At 43.2% G+C, this 25,621-nt stretch overlaps 1 protein-coding gene across 7 annotated transcripts in view; it reads left to right on the top strand.

Moving 5' to 3' along the window:
* EBF1 (EBF transcription factor 1) overlaps positions 1–22,297 on the top strand; it is a 409,767-nt gene extending 387,470 nt beyond the window's left edge. For 4 of the 7 annotated variants that reach the window (XM_004009026.6, XM_012178874.5, XM_004009024.6 and 1 more), the window contains exons 12-16: positions 4,261–4,326; positions 5,299–5,476; positions 6,144–6,323; positions 10,495–10,689; positions 19,135–22,297. In XM_004009026.6, coding sequence (XP_004009075.1) covers positions 4,261–4,326; positions 5,299–5,476; positions 6,144–6,323; positions 10,495–10,689; positions 19,135–19,166 — 651 coding nt within the window. In that variant the 3' untranslated portion in view covers positions 19,167–22,297. The other 3 variants (XM_027970463.3, XM_027970462.3, XM_027970461.3) reach the window with 1 other exon arrangement.
* Positions 22,298–25,621: the final 3,324 nt, after the last annotated feature.

Here is a 25,621-nt window from a genome sequence, read left to right as displayed (position 1 = left end):
CTCTTTTCCATTACTCTACCACCACCACCAGTACCACATTCATTACCAGACTCTACAGGATGGGAAGGCATTGCAGATGGACACAGACCTAAGCCAGTGTTCCAGATGAAGTAAGAGCAAATGAATGATGGTTTGGAGATAGGAGGGGGCCCAGCATGTTCCTTCTAGACTGAGGAGGTCAAGCTAGCCCAGAATAGAGTTCTTCAGATGTACAGGGAGAGGAGGTTGAATAAAGAGGGGTGGAGATCTTTTGCAACCTCCTAGGAACCCTGCACCTTAATTCTGGGAAGATAGGGTGCCTTGAAAGGTGCCGGAGAGGAATGTTGGTGTGCAACTACTTGGGCAACAGGAAGTTTAAAAATTATTTGCTAACTGACTGGGTTGCAACATGGGAAGTAAAGCCGTATCTTCTCACTGTATTGGTAGCTCATTTGGCATTTTTATCATTAAGGTTCCAAAACATAGCAAAACTTATGACAGTTATACTTGACTGTTCCTTGAATCTCTCCAGTGTTTCTACTAACTCTAAACAGATTTAGCATAGCTTATCCATTTTTTCTCTCCAGAATCCCATTCACATAATCATCAATCAATGGTCATAGCAAGGCAGGTAATGACCAGTTTTTATTGTGAAAGGAAATAGGGCAGTAAAAAGTTGTTGTTTTTAAAGAGTAAACATTTTCTGTGTCTTTAAGAGAGAATAAGTCCAAACTTATGAAAAGAAAAATAGTCTGACTCAGGATATAGGCTGGAGAATAAGCATTACCTCTATAAGGAGACTCTGGGGCTTTTCAATATTTAGGGTACTAGTATTTGTCTTTTTAATTGCCCAATGGGATATGTATTTTTTTTAATCCAAGGATAGGATTAATTATCTTGGAATAGTCTAATCTCTACCCTCATGTTTTAAACTGCAAGCAGGGAGTCGTTTTAAACATTAAGAAGAGAAGAGAAAATCTCTCCTGACAAATAAATGCTTTGAAAAATTAGATATTAGTACTAGTCAAATGCTCTTTCTTTTCAGAAATATTAAAATTGCATATTAGAATGGAAGGATCCTTATACAATGTCACAAAAAATAAGACTTTAGGAACAATTTCAGAGACAAAAGATTATATGAAACATCCAGCTCTTCCCCTTATGGGAAATTTCTCTCTCTCTCTTTTTTAACATCCTAGGCTCAATCATTTCCTAATGTGAAATTACAGATTTTTCAAATTACCATATAAAACTGCAAAAAAATTACACTTGTGACCACCAAAGAGATAGCATATACTATCAATTTGATTTTAAAAGGCATACATCTTTTATACTACCTGTCATTTTTATAATGCCTTTTACAAATTTAATCAATACATTTTAACATTCTATATACTTTAAGTGCAATATACAATAAATATTCAAGTTTCATCTTAAACATGCTTTAGCCTTTAAATTGTTAAAACTGCAGTGCCCTTTCAATCTACTTACATAATGTCATAAAATATACATTTCAAGGTAAATGAAGTCAGCTACTTCAATTTAGTCCCTCAAACTGGTAGTAAATGAGAGGTTAACACTATGGTGCCAAACCCATTATTGAGTAAATTTAGCACCTTGGACAGCTCTGTAAAATCTTTATTGCTTTCCTGACCTGCTCGTCATGTTCTGTCTGTGTGTTCAGTGGTTCTCAGCTCTGATTGAAAGGCAATATATTAGATCCCCAACACAAACACGCTTGGGGGCTAGTTCACTGGGAGCCTAATGACATGGAGGTGAGAGCAATTTTCTGGTCACCGAAATCCAAGCACCTTGCAGGTTCGCTGCACTAACTCATAGAGGACCCAGACATTTCCTTTCTCCTTCCCATTTGCAGAAATAACTAATAGAAGCTGAATCACATTGGCCAAGCTGAGCCAAAAGCTGTCTCCCCCTTAAGTCCCAAAGTTGATACCACGATGAAGGACACTGTAAAATAGGCAAGATACCATTTAAGAGAGTCACTTTCAGGACATGACATTGAGTTCACTGTCCTCAAGACTGCTGGTCTGAAGCAATGCTGGGCTGCTGACCCAACTACAGCAATGTGCCTAGTGGAAAGCGTGTCCTGGCTCCATGGAGGAGGAGGCAGCTCCTAGGAAGTGAAGTTCACATGTTTCACTTTCAGGGGTTGAATGCTGATGAGAGCTCTGGGCATTGAGTAAGCAGAAAAAGAAACAAGTGAATTATGTCATCAAAACCTGTTATCACTAAAAATATCAGTTTAAAATATATAGCCTACCCTGATAATTGGAATTTTTCAGGTACAAGAACTTCAAAGATACTGGAGTTTAATGGAATTTGCCTCCTCCCTGGTCCTGTGAAATTAAAATAAGCACTGCTTTAAATCCTCAATGATACTGTTCCAAGATTGAAGTTCACAAATGCAGGTTCTAACTGCATACCTCATCTTGCTTTTGACAAGAAAAAGTCTTATATTTTTTTTCCTAAAATGAGAAGAAAGAAAAATATCTTCTTTGCCAAGCCCAAACACTGACGTAAATATCCATTTGAAGAAATAAATGAATATAGACCCAGAGAAGTCAACTTTTAGTATATAAACTAACTTGATCCTGTTTTGTTTTAATCTTTTCTAAGAGCCAGATAAAGCCGTGAGGTTTTAATGAAAGCGGTACAGGCTGAATTTGATCTGGGGATAGGGTTTACTGTGCCCATACCATAATAAATTATTAACTGCTATGGTCAGACAGCACTGCAAACAAAAATGGGGTAGGTTATCTTGTAGCTTGCATTAAAAAATAAAGAAATTATTTCAGATGGATTGATTCAAACCCCATTGATTATATAATGTTTTCCACTCCTTATCTGAAAAATAACAGAACTGTTTTGTAAATGGGGTATAGCAGCAGCTTAAAGCATGCATAAATGTTTATTGAGAACTGAAAACCCCTCTACCTCATTTTTGAATTTAGGACATTATATATGTCATAAGTAGTTACTGTAGTATGACAACTATTTTATCTTATATTATAGAGAATTTAAAATTGAAAAATGCTAATATGTATCTAAAAGCTTGTCATTTCAAGAGTTGTTCAAGAATTTTTGAAGAGGCTATGGTGACAGCAAAATGAATGCAATTATATCCCTATTTTGTGATCAGTGTCTGTAGTATGTGAAAATCCAACAGCACTGCTTCTCCATGCAGAAATCTATTGTGTAAAATGTTTAAAGTTAAACTTCTTTTTGAAACTTTACCCACAGCAAAAAAAAAAAAAAAAAAAAAGTAAACAGATCTTCTTGCAAATCACCTCTGATAATCATACTATGCCTTCGTGTTTGGTTCTCTGGTAAGCCTCCATTTTACATGTATCAAGCTTAGCTTTTCTTTTCACACTGCAGTATAAATGAATCTTCAGAAAACTGGGGCTGAATAAAGGAACAATTTCTTGTGGTCAGAATGAAAAAAATTATCACCACACATATTTTTGTAGAGTGCCCTAGATTATTAGAAACAGGCATGCTAGCTAAATATGGAAGTCCACCTAAATGAAAGGAGACATTTTTTTCTTCAACTGGAGTGAACAGCAGAGCATAACACCTAGGAGGAGGATGAATGAGCAATTGGGGAAAATGACAAACAATACTGAAATAGCAAAGAATTGCTATAAAAGAAGCAGACTCTGCCAGTCATGAAAATTGGTGCAGAGGGAGCTTCTGGGGGCAGGAGAATTCTTTTGTAAGAACCTCTGACAAAACAGCACATCACCCCCTGATCTCACGACTCTGCCACACAAGGGAGATATACAAGAGGAGTCTAATGCCACATGCTTCTTACTAGCTGAAGACTGATTGGAAATCTCTTGAAAATGACCTGTCTGATAAGGTCATGGTTCCTGGAATAAGCAATTAAGTGCAAAATAAACACATCTTAGGGATTCATAACATGCACCAACTGACATCGATCGTAGTAATCTGGTAAATGACCTTGCAATTGTATTCAGCAATAAACATATGAGTGCTTTATCGTGCTCATGGCAGACTACTGAGTGATGTATTTTATCTTGCGGTACCAATGATGCTCACCTTTTGACTTGATTAAGTGTGTATATGAACAGGGATAAATTGGTGATTTAACACCATTCTGGGGTTCCCCAAACCCACTGCCTTTAAAGCGGTGTGTTGGCAAAGGATGGTGAGAGGGAAAATAGAACATGATCATGTGAAAAGATAATGACGCCCTGCCTTCACTCAGAGGACTGTATCTGCTTTTCTCCCTGACAGGAAGTGATACTCAAGAGGGCTGCAGATCTGGTAGAAGCACTCTATGGGATGCCCCACAACAACCAGGTGAGTGTGCTGGGTCTCGAACCTTCCACATTCAGTTGAAGCTCCCAGAGTCCTTGTTAGAATGAAAAAGCATGAAAATTATAAAAGCTCTTTCATGAGTTCAGAGTAAAAAGTCATTCAGGCCTAACATGTTGCAAAGCCATTCAGTTCTTCTCTCTTCTTTTGTAAATCTTTTATTGCCTTTTCTAGGGAATAATTTTTCTTACGAGAAAAGGTACTTTATTTAAAAGGAATCTCCTGTGGGAATACAGTTCATCATTGAAGAAGAGAGTTACTGGTGCTCAATTTTATTCCTTTCAGGTTTTCGAGAAAATTTAGGAGGAAAAGGGGGGCTCAATTTCTTCTCCTAAGAAATGTAACAAGGCCTGAACATTGTCTGCTTCTGTTTCATAGAGCAACTCCATGTTTCTGATTCAACTTGCTCAGGAAACTACAAGCCTGAGATAATCCTTCCTTTTTTGTGTCACTTGAATTGGTCGGTGTCCAAGGGACACAGGCCTACTAATACTTAAGGACACAGGTTGTCATGTAAACCTTTCTTTAACTTCATCCTGGGAGATGAATTTCAGGGCACGTGTGCATATGTGTGTGAGAGAGAGTGACCCCAGAGTTTTCTGTGTTACTGGTGGGGAAGGGAAGCCCCAGGTTGCTGTCCTGTACTGCAAGGTAGTATGGAGGACTGGCTGAGTTATTGGGCTGTCAAAGTCACACAGAGTTATGCAGCCCAGTTCTGCCCTTAAGGAGGTAAGTGTCCTTAAATGAGGTCTTCGCCTCTCTAAGCCTCAGTTGGCCCGTCTGAGGTATGGGCTTGATGATGACGAGACTGAACACACAGGTTTGTTGAAAGGGTTGCAGAAGTTAGTGCAGGTAATCAGGGAAAGCCCTGAGTGCAGCCTGCAGTGAACACCTGGGATGTGGTCTCGCAGGAGTGTGACTGGGGCAGTTACACGGGATGTCCCTGTTGCTTTTCAGGAGATTATTCTGAAGAGAGCGGCTGACATCGCAGAGGCTCTGTACAGTGTTCCTCGCAACCACAGCCAGCTCCCGGCCCTCACGAACACCTCGGTCCATGCAGGAATGATGGGCGTGAATTCCTTCAGTGGACAACTGGCTGTGAATGTCTCCGAGGCGTCGCAGGCCACCAATCAGGGTCAGGAGCCCTCCCTTGTCCCCACCCCCACCCCGGCTGATTTCCTTGTCCCTTCCCAACCTCAAGCTACCCCTCCCCATTTATTTGACACAAAAGTGTTTATTTTTTAAAATTATTTCCACCCCCCCCCCCAAAAGGGAGATTCCTGGGTCTGTGTGTATCAGATATTATTGTAGATTTTTGGTTCTAGCCATCATGTCAGATAAGCTGGTGGTGGGTGGCTAGACAGGATCCATTAATTTAGCCGTCTCTGCATTTGACTTTTCACTGTAAACCATGACTGACAGGTCCCAAAGAGGGCTGGAATTGAAGTTCTGGAGGGGCCAGAGCCTATCACCCTCATCCAGGGAGTAGGAACCTGTTACTTCCAGGGTACATCTCTCAGATTGGGATTTATTTCTGTTCCAAAATGATAATTTATAGGTCCTGCATTGCCACTTCCCACAGGCCCGCTAAGTATTTATGATCTCCTGAGAAATGCGTCTTTTGCTCGCTTCCCATTTTAATCACAGAGCTAGCACCACCAACCCACCCATGAATCACTCGGCCCCTTCCCTTTGGGATATGGTGAGGGGGCAAGAGCCAGAGGCCTCCTTTCCCCCAGCCTCCCAGGCCCACCACCCACCTGAATGCCACCCTCATCCTTGCTTTCGCCCCCGCCTCTCAGGTTTCACCCGCAACTCAAGCAGCGTGTCACCACATGGGTATGTGCCGAGCACCACCCCCCAGCAGACCAACTATAACTCGGTCACCACGAGTATGAATGGGTACGGCACTGCTGCCATGTCCAATTTGGGCGGCTCCCCTACCTTCCTCAACGGCTCAGCTGCCAACTCACCCTATGCCAGTAAGTAAAGATGTGTGTCCTGTGTTTCTGCACACTTTTTGCTTCAAAACCTGGGCGTTGTGCTGTGTTGGCTCATTGTGCAGGCCCTGCCCTGCCAGGTGTGGACCCAGGCGATGGGACCCAAGGCAGCACTGTCTCCAGCAGGAATCTCTGCCCTCCTTGCTCATCTTTCTCCCCTGTTTCTCTAGCAGAGCTTGCCTGTGACCAGAGTAGCAATGTGAGGTCATTGTGAGAACCCAAGCTTCCAGTCAGATGGAGCTGGGTCTGACTCTTCTACCAGTCACTGACTGGTGGCCCTGAGCAGGTTCATCTCCTCTCTCAACCTCAGTGTTCTTATCTGTAAAATGGGGAAGGAACCCACTCTCCCTCCCACACAGTTGTTGTGATACTTGGATAAAAGAATGCATGTAATAAGCTTGTCCTCATGGTCATGGGTGATGCAGTCAGTAAATCTCGGTAATAATCATAATGAATGAACGATAATGTTAAGTGGTAGTAGTAGTTTAGCATGATAATGAGTATCTAAACCTTAAAATCTTTTATTTTTAAAGATATTTACCTAATTGGCTGCACTGCGTGTTAGTTGTGGCATGTAGGATCTAGTTTCCTGACCAGAGATCGAACGTGGGCGATTCCTGCATTGGAAGCATATAGTCTTAGCCACTAGGCCACCAGGGAAGTCCCTCTCCTTTATTCTTTTAATGTTTAGATTTTTTTTCCCTTTTGTGTTTTATATGTACAAAGAAAAAAACCCAAACATTCAAACCAAAAAACACACTTTATTTTTCCCCAAAATTTGGCATGATGAAAAAACATACAAGAAATTGTTCTTTTGTGCCTTATCCCTGTCTTGAAGAAGCTGAGGTTAAAGGTGTTTTTTTGTGTGTGTGTGCAGTGTTTCAATTGCATCTAAAGAACCTCAGGGAACTGGCGTCTTTACATACAAAATGTCATGAGCTGTGTCTCCACAGTCTCTTGATTGCCCTCTGACGATTTTTACATAGAAAACCAAGTTCATCTTGGACAGCGTGGGTGGCTCTTCTGGTGTATAATAACTCTAAGCTCTTAGCATTTTGTGAGCTGATAGAAACTGTGTTGTTACATGAAATAATGGTATGATTTTTTAAAAAATGAGAGTCTCAGCTAAAAATACTGAAAAAGATGCTTTCTCCGACAGTGGAAATGCAGAGTGTGCTAGGCTGTTGAAAGAGGAGAGATCATTCTTGGCCTTTGCAAGAAGTTAACTTCTGAAAGTAATACTTATCGCCGTTTACCTTCCGGCTGAATTTGTAGCTCAGTGTGAGCTAAACCTCTGTATTTCTTTATTTCTACTTGATCTGTTTGGAATCAGCAGCTTGTTGTACATTTAAAATTCTCCATAATAATCTGCATATATTACATCTGTCTGCTGAAGCATCAGTGTTTGGGGCCAGTTTCACATTAGATTTTGATTCATCAAAAGATTGTTTCTCACAAATCTATCATTTCAGTGTTCTCGTTTCTACTCAATCAGAAAAGGTTTCAATCATGACCTGAAAATTAAAAGGTGGCATTCTTAATTAAATCAATAACCTAATTGCTATATGGTAGCAATTCAATTTAGGGCCTTGGATTGCTCTGTCTTCCTAAGCCTGTGCAGACACCCAGCGACCTGAGCCTGAGATTGCATCTGTCAGACTGTGAAACTTCCAACATTTAATTTCCATTAATTGATTTCCTCAGTGCTCACAAATATAGTATTAAATTCTCAAATAGGCTCTCAGATGGGATGGTTTTATCTGCATAAATGCAAATAAAACAATAAACAAAAAGCCCAGCTGATTTGAATTTTTGCCTCCACAATATTTAATTATTCATAAACCACTCATGTTGAAAAATTCCAAACAGAATAAAAAATAAAATAAGACATTTCCACTGGTGAACACCCTTCCTGGTGTGGTGGCTGATAACTAATAATGTTATAACAAATGGAACTGCTTGACTATATTTCACCCCTTCCTCTGTTAAGGCCCCCCTCAAACTCCCCACCTCTAAATACACATAATGATCGCATTTGCCAACGAGATTAATTGCCTTCCTCAGTGAACCAGCAGGATTTCAAGTCTACGAATATTTAAAAATCAAACCTCCAGTGCAGGAGTTTTGCAATTTAAATGGGTGTTATTATTGAGCGCATTTTCACATTTACAAATCCTAAGAGATGTATAAAAATGCTGGTCTCATTAAAAGAAAAGTACAGTTTAGAAAATGTTTGTGAAAATCCTGAGGTTGGCAGCTCCCTGTTCTGCTCCATAAAACATCCAGTACGTTTGGGTTGTGTAGTGCTGAGGGCTGATTAGAAGAGGTCATTTCCCCCTGATGGCAACTGCTGTCTGTGACTGACTTGATAAGCTCTTCCCTAAGTTTCTAAAGCCAGGAGGTTGAGGGGGAGGCCACTTACTCAGGGATTTGGGCTGTGGTGTGCTCCTGGGAAGGGGCCTGTCCCCTGGTGATCTGTTTCCTCTGCAGGGTAGCCTCGTAGACAGATCCCTGCACTGGGGTGTGGTTCCAGAACTCACCTTTCAGTTCACTCACTGGGGCAAGTCACCGGACTGTTTTCTGAGTCTCAACTTGCTCGGTTTGATCAGGTGTAAAAAGGATGTAATAGGTCCCAACCTAAGCTTGCTTGGCTACTGACATAGATGGAAAAGATGTGAAGATTCCTGCAGGTGACAAAGCAATATAAAATGTTTATTACATAATGTGGAAAATAATACAGTGAGGAGGAAGTACCTAGAATTTGAATTAAGTGCCTGAAAATCATCAGACAGGACTCATACTTTTCCCTGGGGTACAGAGGAAATGGAAGGTGGGTGTGTGATGGCCCTAAGTCCTGAGTGTAGAGGGCTTTCGTGTGTACAATATCTATTTCCTAAAGTGACCTGAGATGACTAGCAACTAGCGAAAGATGAAAGGCCAGGTGGAGAGGACCTGCATCACTCACACTTTCATATCCCCCAAGCAGCTAGACTGTCTCTCTCTCTGAGTCACCAGAGATCTCCTGTCATTGATAATCCATGTCCCCACCACTCCCAGACTGTGAGTATTTACATAAAGCCCCCAATCTTGCTGCTTATTAGCTCACACGCATGCATCTCTGTACAGTTCTGCAGGAGGTAGAAAGGATTTGGAACTTTGACTTGTAGTCCTTCATTAGTCACTCAGAAAGCACGTGGTGGATTATTTATCCATCTGGCCTCCTACCTACTTCTGTGTTGTGGAACATGGTGATATAGTCATATCCTTTAAGAGGGCTTCCCAGGTGGCTCAGTGGTAAAGACTCCACCTGCCAATGCAGGAGACTCAAGATTCCAGTTTAGTCCCTGCGTGGGGAAGATCCCCTGGAGGAGGAAATGGCCTATTCTTGTCTGGGAAATCCCCATGGGCAGAGGAGCCTGGTAGGCTACAGACCATGGGGTCCTGAAGAGTCAGACATGACTGGCACACATACACGTACACTTCGGGAAGCTGTAGTAGCTTCATGGGGAGACATCAGACACACACACCACCATCCGTTCATCAGTGCCTTAAATTAGAATGCTGGCATTGCCTTCAACTCACTCTTCTTCCTCATACCTCTCCTTCCACTAGTGACCGCACCCTCTCAGTCTGGCCATTTCTCTGCAGGGTAGCCTCGTAGACAGAGTGTGGTTCCAGAACTCACCTTTCAGTTCACTCACTGGGGCAAGTATCCCAGACCCTTTGTATCCCCAGACCCTTTGCTAGAACCTCAGTATAGGTCCTACCTGAAATACTTCCTTTGACATCTCCTCCATGAAACCTTGTTTGGTTTCCCTTCCCCGACTCCCCATAGCGGGCCATACTTACTGTTGAAGCTATTATGTGATACTGTTCCCTTTGTAAGAACACTCTTGCCTCCTGGCCTGAAATGCTCTAGCATACTGCCTGGCACATAGTTGGCCTACAGTAAACACACAAAAGATCACAGTCACCACCAACAAAAGCAAACACATGCCAGGGTGCCAAATGATGAAAGCTGACAAGACCTTGAGAGTTCAGTGAAGGCTCGTGCTAGAAGGGTGGCCTGAGCGGGGTGGGCATCAGGGTGGGGGCTGAGAGGCTGTGCGTCAGGGCCGGGAGAAGCGCTGACTCTTCTCTCCCCCACCCTTAGTCGTGCCATCCAGCCCTACCATGGCCTCCTCCACAAGCCTCCCCTCCAACTGCAGCAGCTCCTCTGGCATCTTCTCCTTCTCACCAGCCAACATGGTCTCAGCCGTGAAACAGAAGAGTGCTTTTGCGCCTGTCGTCAGACCCCAGACCTCCCCACCTCCCACCTGCACCAGCACCAACGGGAACAGTCTGCAAGGTAAGCCCCAGGCCCCACCTGGGGCCAACCAGATGCCCTGACTCACCTTCCCAGGGCCTGCCGCAGACAGGGCTCGCTCAGCCTTGGGCTTGCCTGCCCCTGTCTGCCCTCAGCTCTTCCGTTCCTGTGTGTTCGCCCTTGTTGGACCTGGCCCCAGGTCCCCCACTTCCCTCCTCTGCTGGAGTTGCCTGAGCAGTTCTTCCAACTCCAGCAGTTCTGCTCAGGCCCTAGATCTCCTTGAGAAACACCATCGCCACGTACTAATGTCGTCGTTTCTCTTTCCTCTCTCATTCCCTGTGGTCGCCATAATCAGATCAGTCTTTTGTGGACTCTAGCAAGTTCTCCACTGCAGGGTCTGTCCCGGGACTGGCCTTCTCCTGAAGTAGGTTCCCTTCCTGTTGCCTGTGTCAGCATGAACACGTGTGGGGCTGATCATGGGGAGGGGGTGTGACGGCCCAGTCAGGGCCCTGAGGTTACAACATCTTAGACCAAACACCCAAGGCTTACTACTGCTGGGAACCAGAAAGCCCAAAGTGCCACTGGAGAACCCTGGTTCATATTAAAACTGTTCGACTTCCTCCCCCTCATGGAATTTGGAAAATAAGAGTCACAAAGATTTTAAGGGACCTTTCTATTCACTGAGAAAAAAAGAACCTTTTAAAACGGGTCTACCGTTTCTTACCTTCTCCTTAAGTGCTGCCACTCAGTTGGGGTACTGAGCTGCACCGCCTCTTTCCTTTCCCACAGTGGGACTGTGGGATCAGTACTCAGATTTTATAGATGAGAAAGCAAAAGACTAGTGAGGTTAGGGAATGGCTTGACTTGGAGACAATGGTATGTGGCAGAGGCTGGCTTCAAACTCAGGCTCTAAAGTTCTATCTCCTGCTCTATCTTCCAAGTACTATACTACTCAGAGTGGGTAAACAGGATGCATCCAGGATTCCTAAGGCAGCTGGCAGGGAAGTAAGATCAATAAAATCATCAGTTGCCATTCTTTGAGCAATGACCGGTGTTAAGCACTGTGCCTGCTTTATCTTATTTAATCCTCACAACTTCCTGATGAAACACAAGGACAGTTATGTACTCCATTGTACAGAGGGTAAAACTCAGGCATCAGGAGAGTAAACACCTGCCCAGAGGCATAGGCAGAAACAGAGGGGATGAAAATAAACCCTCAGGATCTGTGCCCCAACCCAGTGCCCCACAGAACCTTCCTTTCAGTGGCCGGCTTGCCCATCTTCACTGACAGAGCTCAGCCGTGGAGGTTGAGAGCGGTCAAGAAGGCAGTCTTGTTTCTTATTGTCTGTTTATACGTCCATACACGTACTTTGTACTGACGTAAACTTACATCCATTCTCTCGAAGATTCCATAAGGGCAGTACTGTTCCTGTTATACAGATGGGAAAACGAAGGCCCAGTTTGCTCAGGGTTATGTATCTAGTAATGATGGAGCCAAAACCGAACCCCCTGTGTGACTTCTGAACCTGAGCTCCCCCTGCCTGCACCTTTCTGACTCCAGAAGGTCTCTGCTGAGCGCTGCTCAGAGACCTGCTGGCCAGTCTGTCCAGCACAGGCAAGGTGAGTGCCCATCCCTGAAAACATCCCCCAGCAAAGCCATCTTCTTAGAGGGAAGAGGAAGACAGACTCTGGAATGACAGTTCAGGCAATATTGTTTGGAAAATGCCCACCCCACAAAAAAAGGGGAGCCACCATTCATGCAAGTATCTTTTTCAGCTAAAAATAATGCTCTGTCACCCTGACTACACCTCCAGCTGGCAAACTGAGGATGTACTGCCTAAGTGAACACAGCTTATAATGGGTTTAAATAAGGATAAAAACCTATGGAAAGCAGAAATCTACCATTCCTGAGCTGCCAATCATAGCCCTTGTTAAACATAGACTTGACGTCAGGAAGGAGGTGTAATGGGGTTTGTAATCAGCCATGGAGGGGGTGGCATGTGAGAAGAAAAGGCCCATGGCTCTTGGAGGGTCCCTGACTGAAGTGGGCAGCCCTTCAGTGAGGCCAAAGGTCTTTTCATGCTGTGTGGATCAAGGAGGGAACAAGAAGAGTCTGAAAGGAGAAACTCAGCCCGAATTTTAGAGCCTCCTGGATTAAGGGAACTTCCAGTGGTGTAATGTGTGTGTGTATATATATACTTAAGTAATGATGAGATGGCATCAAGACAGGGCCACATAAAAGGTGTGTGCATTTGTTACCCCTAGAGCGTTTCTAACCCAGTCTGCACAGATCCCCAAACTACAGAGCCTGCCTCCCCCTTCTGACCTGCAGCCATCTCCACCTCTCCAATCCTGCCTAGTGCACAGCGGGAGGCTCTGGGGCATATAACTCCGGGCATGCTTGTGCTCGACTTGCTGTTGTGGATGACACTGCCCTTCCCTTCTAGTTGAGCGTGGGTCCTGGTGGTTTTTGTGTTACCAATTCTGTTAGGCACCAAAGGTCCTTAGTTTCGGGGTGATGGCAGCAGGGGAGGTATGAGGAGAGGAATTAAAGTCACAGTAACTGACACCAACTTCCGGGAAGCTCTCCTCCGCCCTGCCCACTCTGCTCCCGCCATCCACTCACCAGGCAGGGCCCACCCACTCGCGCTACACGTCTGTCGTCTGTTTGCTACCCCTGCAGATGTCAGCACAGTGCGCCACTGTTTTCAGGGGTCTCTTGCCGGGGGCCTTGGCTTCTGGGAAAACCCGAAACCTAAGACTGACCTCATCTTCAGCTTTCTAAATTCCACTTCTATTGAAAATTTTAAAGACATGTAGGCTAGAGAATTGAGAATCTCGGAAGTTGTGGTATTCTCCTCCTCGTTGTCATTGTTACAGTAACAGCTGTTTCATTTTGACCCACCTTGTTTAGAATTGTGATTATTAAGACAGGGCAAGTGAGAGGAAGAGTTGGTTAAGCAAATTGACCATATAAGCAAGATTAGAGGTGACACAGTTAGGCTGCTTAAGTGTTTTAAAGGTCTATTTACCTCCAACTACCACTCTGCTAATTGTCCATCATTCTTTTTTTTTTTAACCAACAACTCCTTAGAGATCCGTTTCCGTAGCAGCCCTTTCTCAGCCTCCGCTCGAGACAGCACACATTTATTCCTCAACAGATACACACTGTGGTCTCATGATGGTGATGACAATGGTCAGAGGCACCAATGTGGGAGGGCTTCTTCCCAGCCTGTCGTCTTCACCGTCTCATGTGTTCCTTCCAACCAGCCTTAGATATAGGCTGTTTATTGTCCCCATTATACAGATGCAGAAAGTGAGAGCTGAGAAGGCTTATCCAGAGTTATAGGACTAGCACATCAGGGGAGACTGGGGTTAAGTCCCAGCCCAACTGACTATTATGTAAGTATGAAAGTGTTGGTTGCTCTGTCGTGTCTGACTCTCAGCAACCCCATGGCTCCTCTGTCCATGGGATTCTCCTGGCAAGAATAGTCGAGTGGGTTGCCATGCCCTCTTCCAGGGGGTCTTACCAACCCAGGGATTGAACTTGTGTCTCCTGCAACTTCTGCATTGCAGGTGGATTCTTTACTGTCTGAGCCACCAGGAAAGCCGCAAAATAAGCCCCTATGTTAAACTAAATGGTCATATTCAAGCCACTGGGCAACCAGCTGTGGAAGTTCAGATGAGGGAAAGATTAGGGAGAATTCAGACCAGCCTTATGGAGAAGGTTGACTTTGAACTGGACCTTGGATGAGGGGCAAGTAGGATTCAGGCCCAGGGAGATGAGGTGAGGGGGGAGGCATTTTAAGCAGAAGGTTTAAGGACAACCTGAGCCCGAGTCCTGTGTGGTAGCCACTAAGTCATGTACCCTCCTAGAGCACAGGTACCAAGAGGCAGGGAGAAAGGGTAACAAGGAAGTCCTTACCTGGGAGTCAGGAGCTCCATTCTTAGAATTTGCAGTTTCTTCTGTGACTCCAGTTGGTTTTCTCTCCCAGGTAGGTAAAACGTTTGACAATCTGCTATTTGCCTGAGACATCTGTAGGACAAACTCTTATCTCAGTATTTCTGGAGTCTCATAAGATGTTCTATTTAAAAAAAAGAAAGAAATGGTTATGGTCAAACAAACCTCGAAAATGGTGCTTACTATCTTGGAATCACAATGCCTGCAAGTTTAATTAAAGGCTCTAAGACACCCCGCAGCTAAACAGAAGAGTCTCCCTCTTAGTTCTCTGCACTTATTGGCCCATTAAGACCAGTGAACATCCTATGAAAAACTATGTAAAATTTAGACATATTTTGGATTTAAAGATAATAACACAGAGACATCTCCTTCCATTGTTATCAAATGTCATTGGTCAGTCCTGATCTTAGACTCCTCAAGTGTGTCTGTTTTCAGAGGCCAAGACTTGAGTTACCTTATATACTCAGTTACAGTCCTGGAGACATGCTTTCCCTTCTCCCAAAGCTGGGCCCTTGAAGCATGGATTCTATCTAATTGTGGGCCTCAAAGGATTTCATTCAGAGATAGGCAGCCCCCAGAATGCTGTCACCATGTCACTGGACCTGCCCCCAAGGTGGGGATTTTAAACCCTATGTTCCAGACAGTCTCCGAAGTGAAGAATTAAAAACAAAAGGCCAGAGTCATTTCACAGAAATCATACCCACATAGTACTACTTTTCTCCCCTTTCCCCACCTCGCTGGAGCGCAGGCTGGCCGGCCCCACCCAGCTCTCCACAGTCAGGTAGCGCATCTCCTGGAATTGTCTTCTGCTTGATGCTCATGTTGAGTTTGTGCAAGCTCGTCCCCTCGTCCTGTTCCCGATTAGCTCCGCATCCTTACACATGTGGTGGTTTGAGGAAGTTCACATTCCACCCTTTCATTCCAGATTTCTCCCAGCTCGGCAAAACTTTGCATTTTGTCTTTGTTCTTATCCAATCAAAAATTGCATTGCCACTGAAGCCAGTAGTTTTCTTGAGCTTCTGTCAGAGAACATGATCACCCAGCTGCCAGGGGGATGGCAGAGCCACTTCAGTCTTGTGATGCCCTGGCACACGTTACTCTCTGAGAGTGTGGGGGTATTGTGTCCTCATGGAAATCTTCATGAGCCCCACTTGGGCAAGTCCGTATGCCAGCAGCATTTCTGGAACATTCTAAGCCTCAAACACCCATCCATCTCACCCACATAAATAATCTTGAGGATTACGGCACAGACACAAGAAAAACAGCTCCTAACATCCCGGGAGCTTCCCCGCAGTCATGCAATGAGGTTTCTTTATTAAAAGGCCTCTTTAGAGTGCCTAAACCCAGAGGCCACAAACAGGACTCTTTGCCCAAAATTCACTCATCAATAAGGGTTCTGCATCTGGAGTTTAGGAAGTGATGGAAGAGATTTGGGGAGCAGTAACCCCCTGATGTTACGTGCAAAATTCTGGGTGTAAGCATCTCTGAGCCGCCTTCTTGGACAGAGGTTCCCTGGCTTCCATTAGACCCACAGAGGAGTCTGAGGACCAATGAAGGAGAGGGAGGGAAGTGGGGACAGACCACAGTCACCCCTAGACACCCCCAGACTGTATGTTTGTTTATTTGGCTTTGATTTTAACTTTTTGCTAACACATATAAACTGGGCTATTTTATGTTTTAGAGAATCCACCTCTCCACCTTCTCTGGAAGTAGTTCAGAACATGTGGTAGCTATGTGTAGGCATTCTCACGTGGCAGCAGTGAGTGCCACTCACGCTACAGAAGGCCTGACTCTGGCTGAGCCACCTCAGGCCCCACAGCGGGAACCTGGCTCACTTAGGATGCCAGCCTGGGCTCTTGACGTGCTGGAATTTTTAACCCCTGTGTCCCAGATTAAGAAACACTGTTAGCTCTGGACTGGCAGCATGTTAGTTAGCTTTGCTTTATAGCTTTTAATGTGGCTGTAATCAAAGTTTCATCTTACTGATTTAACACATTATTCGGGTATCAGAACACTGGGTAGGTTTTTGTTTTTGTTTTTAATTCTGGTCATCTAGAATTTTTTTTAAAACCTGATGTTTTTAAGGCCCCATTGATAAATTTTGACTGGGTCCACCGACCCAAATTAGCAGGAATTTTGTCCATTTTCCCTTTTGCTTTGTATCATATGGAAACTCCCTGGTGAGCAGGCTCTGCTCTAAGAGACTGCTGGGCACACAGACTAGATTTTGGTGGAAGGCATAAGTCACTTCTTTTGCCAGAGGTCTTAGCACTCCCTTGGGAAGGTCTGCCTTTTAGTAGAGGTGCCTGGACCTACCTTCAGCCTGGAAGAAAAGATCCTTAGGGAGGCAGTACCACGCTGAGCTCTCACTTTGCAAAGACCCTCTTTCCCAGTCCATCCTCCTTGCCTTTGGAGCTACAGCATCTTGAATTCTCAAGGCTTGGATTGAAATACCCAGCTTCCTGTATCAGTTGCAATCTAGGGCTCAGTTGCATCTTAGGGGCGCACTGCATTTCCAATGGATCCCAAATTGTTGGGAGTTTAAATTGGCCTGCATTTGGCAAGAGACACTTCCTGTTTCTAAGAAAAATGGCTTATGAGGACTTACAAAAAAGACTCTAGGAGCTTTTGGACTGCAGAATGGCTCTTGCAAAACAACATTTGGATGATTTACGTGTAAATGAATCAGAAACATGTGGATTAAATTTCCTTGTGAATACAGATGGGTTTAAAAATTAACGGAAAAAGTGTTTGGCAAAATGCTTTTTTAAAAATTGAATCGAAAATTTCAGGGGGTTGGGGAGGGGAAGCAGAGGCTTGTGGGGCCCACAGCACTCAGAGCCTCACCTGGCCTTCCCGTGTCTACTGAAGGCTTTGGGGCTCTCTTAAAAAAAGCCCATTCTTGCAGACATGAGAGCTGGGAAATTTAGAGGGTCACTTCCTAGATGCAGTCACCACTGACAAGGACATTAATTTAAATTTAGAATTGCCAACAAAAAGAAAGCAATGACTTCCTTTCTCCATCTGACAGGATGCTAAGCCATCGCTGAGAGCCAAAGATGGCTGCCTCTTGCTTCTAATGTAAGCACTGCTCTCATGTCCACCTAGTTCAAAGTTGCCATCCTGAACTCTGCACTTGTCCCTTTATTCCTTATACCCATCAAGTGAAGTGTTCCATGTTGGACAGTACCTAGTTGATATAACGAAACACAGCCCAGAAAAGTTCAGCAGTTTGCACTAGGTCACACAGCTAATTTAGCAGCAGAAGTTAATAGGAGCCTAACTCTATTAGGTCTTCACTAGGAGCTTATCCGGAGAAGGCAATGGCAACCCACTCCAGTACTCTTGCCTGGAAAATCCCATGGATGGAGGAGCCTGGTAGGCTGCAGTCCATGGGGTCGCACAGAGTCAGACACGACTGAAGCGACTTAGCAGCAGCAGCAGCAGGAGCTTATCAGAACTAAGCACTTCATATTGGTTGTTAACATTTAAATTTCCCACAACTCTTAACAGTATCACTGCCCTAGCAAATATACCCCATTCCTAGCCGAGGAGGCAGAGAGGTTCACGGATACAACTCTGGGTGGAAAAGGAAGTGGCAACCCACTCCTGTATTTTCTTGCCAGGAAAATCCCATGGACAGTGGAGCCTGGTGGGCTATAGTCCATGGGGTCGCAGAGTCAGACACAACTGAGCACGCAAGCAAGCAAGCACCTCTGGGGGACTTACTCAGCAAACGGAAAAGTGGAATGTAGGCCTGTGGGATTCCATGCTCTTTTAGTACAACTGTGTGAGGCCTCCCAACAATGCTTTCCAAGATGTTTAATTCTCCTATACAGCTTTCCCTTTGCCTAGGATCTCCTTCAGCTTTCCTAGGCTGAAGTTTTCTAGAGACATGGTCAGACCATTGCAGAAACCTTGACTGCAGCAGAGGTATAGGGGACACCCTCCCTCCTCATCCCCCAGGGAATGACATCTCCTGGAGCTGGCTGCTTCTCACCCCAGGCCTGAGGACTGAAGTGAAGGCACCCAAATCGCCACTCCAGTCCTCAGTGCTCAGCTCTCATGCTAATACAGGACACGGGCAGAGCCATGGTTTTTTGTCGCAATTGCTGGCTGTTGTGGTGGACCAGTTTTTCATTTTATATTTTGGAAGTGAAAGCAAGGGGAAAAAAGAGTGACAAACTGAAAATTCCCACTCTTTTGCAAGTGATGGGGCTCTAACTTTCCCAGCAGTATTCAAACTCTGACTTGCCAGTTATGTCTTAAAATTGAAATCAGATTTGGAGGGACGTTTAGGATCGTCTGTTAAAGACACATACACTCACTGATGACACTACATTCTTAATGAAGTACATGCATATTTTGTAATTAAAAATTCCTTCCAGGGAAGATGAGAAAGCTCATTTGTGGCTAATGTTCAACGAACATAGTGGTAATGTGGGTGTTTTTTCCCCTCATCTTTTTTCTCTTTCAGTAGGAAGTTTGGACACAAAAGCCACTGACTCTTGTCTTCTCTTTCACAGCAATATCTGGCATGATTGTTCCTCCCATGTGAAAGAATTGCCTTGAAGAATTTTATTAATGAAGAGGTTGGATTCTGCTACAGAGAGTAATGTGATACAAGTCCCAGAGTGGAACTTTTAACTCAGGCCTTTTTAAGAGGAATCACAATAACTGCAGATTTTTAAACAAACAATATCGCCGACCTTGCAAATACTGAAATTGGAAGGGATCTGCTAACGCAGGGTGTTGGTTACAGTTGTACCTCCCGCCTCCTTGGGGGGATATATTTATTCTGTGTTGATAAAAGCAAATCCACTTTTTCTTTCTCTCTCTCTTTTTTTTTTAAGCTTAACTCTGCAATCACTTGTCTTTTATAAACCGTAAAGCTGTATACAAGGGACACTATAAATAAGACTCCATGTTTTAATTTATGATGTTTTTAAAGCTGTGTAAAAGGAGAATGAAGTGGTGATATTTACAGAAAAGTTTAAAAAAAAAGAAAAAAAAAAAAAAAGCTTGTATGGGACAGAATAGGAATGCCAGTTAGATTTTTTAGGAAACTAAGGGTCGGCTTCTGCGCCTTAAAGCATATCAAGTGGTAGTTACTCGGACAGTGCATTTCCAGTATCTGACTTAACATGCCACCCTTCAGCAGTGCAAGCTTATTTCTCCCTTTCGTATTGTTGTCTTAAGTAACTGTGTAAATAAATGCAGCCTGGAAAGTTAACCAGTGATGTGAGTGATCACGTTTTCCCCTTCTACTCAAAATCCAGTGCCTCTAGACAGATGTTAAAACTGCATATTTAAACCTGATAGCACTCTCTCTTTTGCTTATGTCAACTTCTTATGAAGCCGATGGCCTCTCGAGAGCTTGGAGGCATACACACTGTGTGAGAATCTCCTTTGAAGACTGCATGGAACAGGGTCAGGCACAGAATTCCAAACTATTCCCTCCAGTTAGTTATCAAGTCAAAATCCCAGTAACATGCCACCATTTACAAGGTTAAAATTTACTCATCCTAAATGCTGACTTCATCCCAGTCCTCCAACACAGCAGATCTTTCAGATTTCCCATTCGAGATAGCGCCTCTATTGGTCGACCCTTACTATTTGTAACATAGTAGATTGAAACAACGGGTTAAGTGCTTTGGAATCAAGAATGAAAGGAAACTGGGAGAAAGGAGAAGAAGGTTGAGACCTCAAAACACAGTTTTCTGTTCGATGGGAATTATTGCTCTCATTATCTGGGAAGTGTTCTTACAATAGAAGGTAATGGTGAAGAGGCAGCAAAGCTCCGAGGATGCATTTGCCTGAGATTTTTTTCTTTGCTGTTGTGTTTTTGTATGTAGTTATAAATACTGTAGATTTTTTGTGATTTTTTGCCAAAGTTGTTGTTCTATTTATACATTTTAATGTCTTAAGATGGTTTTTCAATATCATAAAAAAGATTTTACTGCATATTTTGCAAAGGAAAAAAAAAGCTCACTACCTTTAGCTTGCACATACTTGCAAAATTAATTAAAAGGCTTTTTGTTTTAAAGGGGATTTTGTAAGATATCCATATAAATAATGTATTTATCTTTGGAATTTGTACATTGCTTTCCCCTTCCTCCTTTTCCTCTGACTCCCAGTTTATTTTATTGTGTATGTTTGCTATGTGAAAAGTGCGTATTTGTTTGGTCACCTATAGTTAGCTGTTTCAATGTGATTTTTAAACATTTCATTTATAGTTATTTTTAGTATTGTTTTAAACCATGCTTCATTTTTTTTAAATTTTCACCCAAAAGCCATTGTCTATTTTTGTATTATTTGTAAGTTAAGAAGTTTTCTCCAATTTATGGCAAAAAATAGTAGCGTATTATTCTTGTAGCATTTAGTTCCGTAGATTTAAAAAAATGTATCCTTTGCTTTGGAAGCTTACAGAAGAAAACCCTAATGCTGTTTTACTCTATTAATATGCATGGAACCTCTCCCTTTGGAGTGACGCATTTTGTGCATTAAATTCCAGGGAGAAACTTCATAGAAATCAATGAACATACTTTCTTTCCTAAGTCTGCTTGTATATTTCCTCTGTCTTTCACATAAATATAAACCAGCAGATTGGATGCCTTAACAATGCAAATCATATTCATTTCACTTGTACATTGTAACTGTGCACCAGAACTGTCAGTCATCACTAACATTCTAAGAAAAAAAGAAAAAAAAAGAAAAAAAAAAAACAAAGAAATCGAAAAGCACAAAAGAACTGTTTTGTTACCTTAAGATAATGTAACTTTTTCTAGTAGATCAAGAAAATTTACAACAATGCTGCAACTGTGCATGCCCCCATATGGATTTTGCAATGGTTTTCACTAGACTGTCAGAGTGCGATTTTTATGGGTTGGGACGGGTGGGGGAGGGGTGTTGCGGGAGGGAAGGGAGGGGAAGAAAGCTGATTTTTCTTGGTGAGAAATAATAATGATAAATAATAATAATAAAACTGGAAAATGTAAGCAAAGTGGACACATTGCTTCTCGGTACTCAGAAAGGTTGTCTGAATTTGTGTGGTAAGCGCTGGCCTGAAGATGTGTACAATTTAAAGCCATATTTTGTCTGGTGAGCCCCTTAACTGTTTGTGAAGGACTCCGGGTCAGCCGGTGAGGTGTCCGGCTCAGACCCTGGTGACAGACGCCACCCATTGTCAGCCATTGTAGTGGTTAGAACTTTTCTTGAAAGTCCAAAGAGCCTTTAAAATGTGTATAATTTGTGTTTCATTGCCTCTATTTACACTGATTAGATGAAATGACATTCTGGCCCTCTGACCCTCTCTCTTCTACATGGAACTTTTACAAATAAAAGATGTTCCCCTAAATACAGAATATGGCTTTAAGAAGAAAACAAAAATAGAGAATTCAACTAGGATTTCAGTTTGGGGGGAAAAATACAGCTTCTGGATGACTGGATTGCATAACACACCCTGGCCTCACATTGTACTAGGATGCAGCTTAACGAAGTCATCTCTAAATCTAACCTTTCACCTTCCTATCAGACTTTTGGAATAGACACACACTGTACAGTTCAATCGTTAGAGAACCTAACTACTGTAGAGATTGTTATAATTTTTTTTTTTTTTTTGCAAACATTCAAGCTGTAAAAACTTTTCAACTTTCACAATATTTAATTAAAGTTACTTCTTGTCTGTGATGGCAGCTCCTGGTTGTGTATTCATTTCTCTATTTTGGATGAGCCCAAGTCCAACATAATGTGAAAAGGTCTGTGTGTGCAGTGGCGTGGGGCCAGTGTTATCACCCAGAGAAAAGCAGCAAGAGTCGTCCTGGGACACCCACTTTCCCTCTTTGTCAGTGCATGGGGATTTGCTAATCTGGAATGCAAATTGAACACACACAGCGTACTGCTGCCCTCTGCTGGCAGCAGCTGGACACACAATGCCCATCCTGGTCTGAGCCAAGAGCCCCAACGATTACGCTAGGCAAGCAATGAGATCCCCTGAAGTGACTGAATTATGAATCTAGGCTCTGGCCTCGCTGGAAAGTCATCCTCCATGTTCCAAGTCTGAACCAAGCTCTTTACATACCACTGCTAATTAATCCCAGTGAGCTTTCTGGTCAATTATGTGCCCTGGTTCACTGAGGAGGAGGCATGTGTGAACACAGAACTTTCCATGATCTATAGTTTTAAATCCCATGTGGATAAGACATTTTTCCTGTTGGAAAAAAACAAATTTACCTAGGGTCGAACATTCCACAAACACCCAGTAGGCACCTACTCCTGTAAAACTGTTTCACTTTAATTTCCATCATCATCATAAGTCTCTCCAACCGCACATTCAATGCTCTCCCTACTTTTACAATTACTGGACATGATAAGCTTAATGATGCTTATAAAACGCCTCAAAAACTCAGCAAATAGGCCAACAGAAAGTTGATGACCAGAGCTGCTAGGTCATCCTGCAATGACCATCTGGATCATTCGTGGTGGGCACTGCTGATACACTTTTGCTCTGGAATAGAGCCCAATCTGAGGTGATAAAAGAGTGTAATGAATAAGTTAATAGGCAGAGAAGCCACCATCCTCATCTTAAAAAAGAAATCCATGCTGATTAGTTTGGTCATTCAGTATACATTTCTGGAATTCTGTATCAGGTACAGAAGATAAAAAGGGAACAAGAGTCCCCTGCCCTTAGGCCACTCATAATCTCAGACAAGAGGAATCTATACTTAGAGTAGTTTAGAGTGTTAAGGACAAGACACTCATAATGCTCCATAGAATAAGATGGACATCTACACCTCTACATACTGGCTTCTACTTTCCTTAAGGCCTATTTCTTGGAAGCATTCATTTATTCACATAGACCTTGAGGGTTTCATCTGGCACCAGGTGAGGCCTGGTGGATTCTATAACAAGCATAGCAACACTGATCCTGCCCTCATGGATCTTTATAGTCGAGTGAGGCAAGGAGACATTAACCAGCCATACAAGTCTAACTAACAAACTGATAAGGGCAATGGAAGTCTAGAATGCTCTGAAAGTGTATTACAGTGGGATCTGCTTTTAACCTGAAGGGTTGGCGAAGGTTTCCAGAGAGAGGGACATCTAAGCTGAGATGTGAAGGATGAAGTAAGCGGGTGGGGTGGCACCATTAGCAGAGGGAATGAGAACAGATATAAGGATCTAGGCTTTGGGCATCGACAGGGCCCATTCAGGAGAAGGAAACGGCAACCGACTCCAGTTCATGCCTGGGAAATCCCATGGACAGAGGAGGCTGGTGGGCTACAGTCCACGGGGTCACGAAGAGTTGGACACGACTGAGCATGCACGTGCAGGCACGGCCCATTCAAGAACAGAAAGACTGTGTCTGTAGAGTGCGCAGCTGTGCGAGATGGCACTGAGGAGCCTGGGAAGTTCAGAACAGACTGAGGACCTACTATCCGTTTGGCACCTCACTGGTTTGCTAGGATGCAGTAGGCAAGCCAGTCATAGCCTGTAGGGCCTGAACCAGTGGTCATAAACTCAATGCTCTGTATCTGACCACAGAGACGGTGATGGGAAACCATGAAGTGGGTGAGCTGGGGTGACAAACAGACAAGGAGCGCTCGCTTACTCCAGGCAGTTGTCCCCACGTGGGAATGTAGCCCCAGTGATGCCCATCTTTCAAGAATGCCATTGTTGAAGTATTTGAATATTATTGAATTATTTTTGTGTGAAATTCTCATTTTTTAAATGCTGCCATCTAATCCAAAAATAGTGCTTTCAAAACACTGCATTGGGGAAAAAAGAAAGTCCATGGGCATCTAAGAATGTCAGTTTGGGACTTGTGGTCAAAAGACAAGTTACTAAAGGAGATGCTTACTCAGCTTGATTTGAGGATCCTATTCACATTCCTAGCACTAGGTTAGGAAGGCTGCATGGAATGGCCTGCCTGCGTGGTGTAAGCAGACTCTCCAGGCAAATAAGGGAAAGCAGGGTATGGAGGGCCATGCTCGATGCCTCTAGAGCTGGCTATATCAAGAAAACAACATTAAATTCATCAAAAGGAATAGGAATGTGGGGAAATGGAATATATAATTGTGAAAAAACTCTCCATAGCCTACAGTAGCCATGTTCAATGTTAAACATACAGATCAGTTGTTTTGTTTTGTTTTTTTTAAAAAATAAATTTCCTTTTGCCTTGCCAAAACACCCTCATTGAAAAGTTCATTTTTAAAAGATATCCAGGGAAGTAAACCTTTTCCAGCACACCATGCTCATGGCCATGCCTCCCCTCACAGGCTCCAAATCACATTCTCAAAAATGTTGCTCCTGGAATGATTATGCTGTCCCTCCAACATCTCAGTTTCTTCTTCCTCAATATTACTATCTAATCAGCCTACACATATTGTCTCATCTTAGAGAAAAAGAAAATATGATTAGACCTCACTTTGCTCTCAGTCTGTCCATCAGCCTTCTGCTCCATTTTATAGCAAGTCCTCTCTAAGAGGTGTCTGTCTTTTCTCCATTTCTATTCTCTTATTATCTTACAGTCGATAATTTCTCTTATCTGCTGTATCTTACAGTAGATAGTTGTCTTACAGTAGATATTTGCTATAATGATGCACAGCAGGGAGTCTCAAACTTTGCAAACAAGGGATCAAACATGTATTTTACAAGTATCCTGATAACTACCTAGAGAACAAATTGGAGAGAGGCAGAGGGGAAAGAAAACAATTAGGAGGCATTGCCATGGGTGAGGCAAAAAACACATAGCTTGGAAAGGGAAAAATAGATAGGATTAGACATATTTAGCATTTGATTATAGTCAACAATAGGGTATTACAAACTTCAAAGTTGCTAAGAGACTAGGTCTTAAATGTTCTCACCACAAAATGAAATAATTATGTGATGCCATGGAGGTGTGTGTTAGTGGTAAGGTGGTAATCACCTTGCAATTAGCATGTCGTACACCTTAAACTTTAGATGTCAAGTATACTCCAGTTAAAAATACCTAGTGGATAAAACCATTCTGATTTG

The sequence above is a fragment of the Ovis aries genome, chromosome 5 (genome assembly GCF_016772045.2).
Source record: "Ovis aries strain OAR_USU_Benz2616 breed Rambouillet chromosome 5, ARS-UI_Ramb_v3.0, whole genome shotgun sequence".
NCBI classification, from domain to species: Eukaryota; Metazoa; Chordata; class Mammalia; order Artiodactyla; family Bovidae; genus Ovis; species Ovis aries.
Note: the sequence above shows the minus strand (reverse complement) of the source record. Positions and strands in the feature narration are given on the sequence as shown.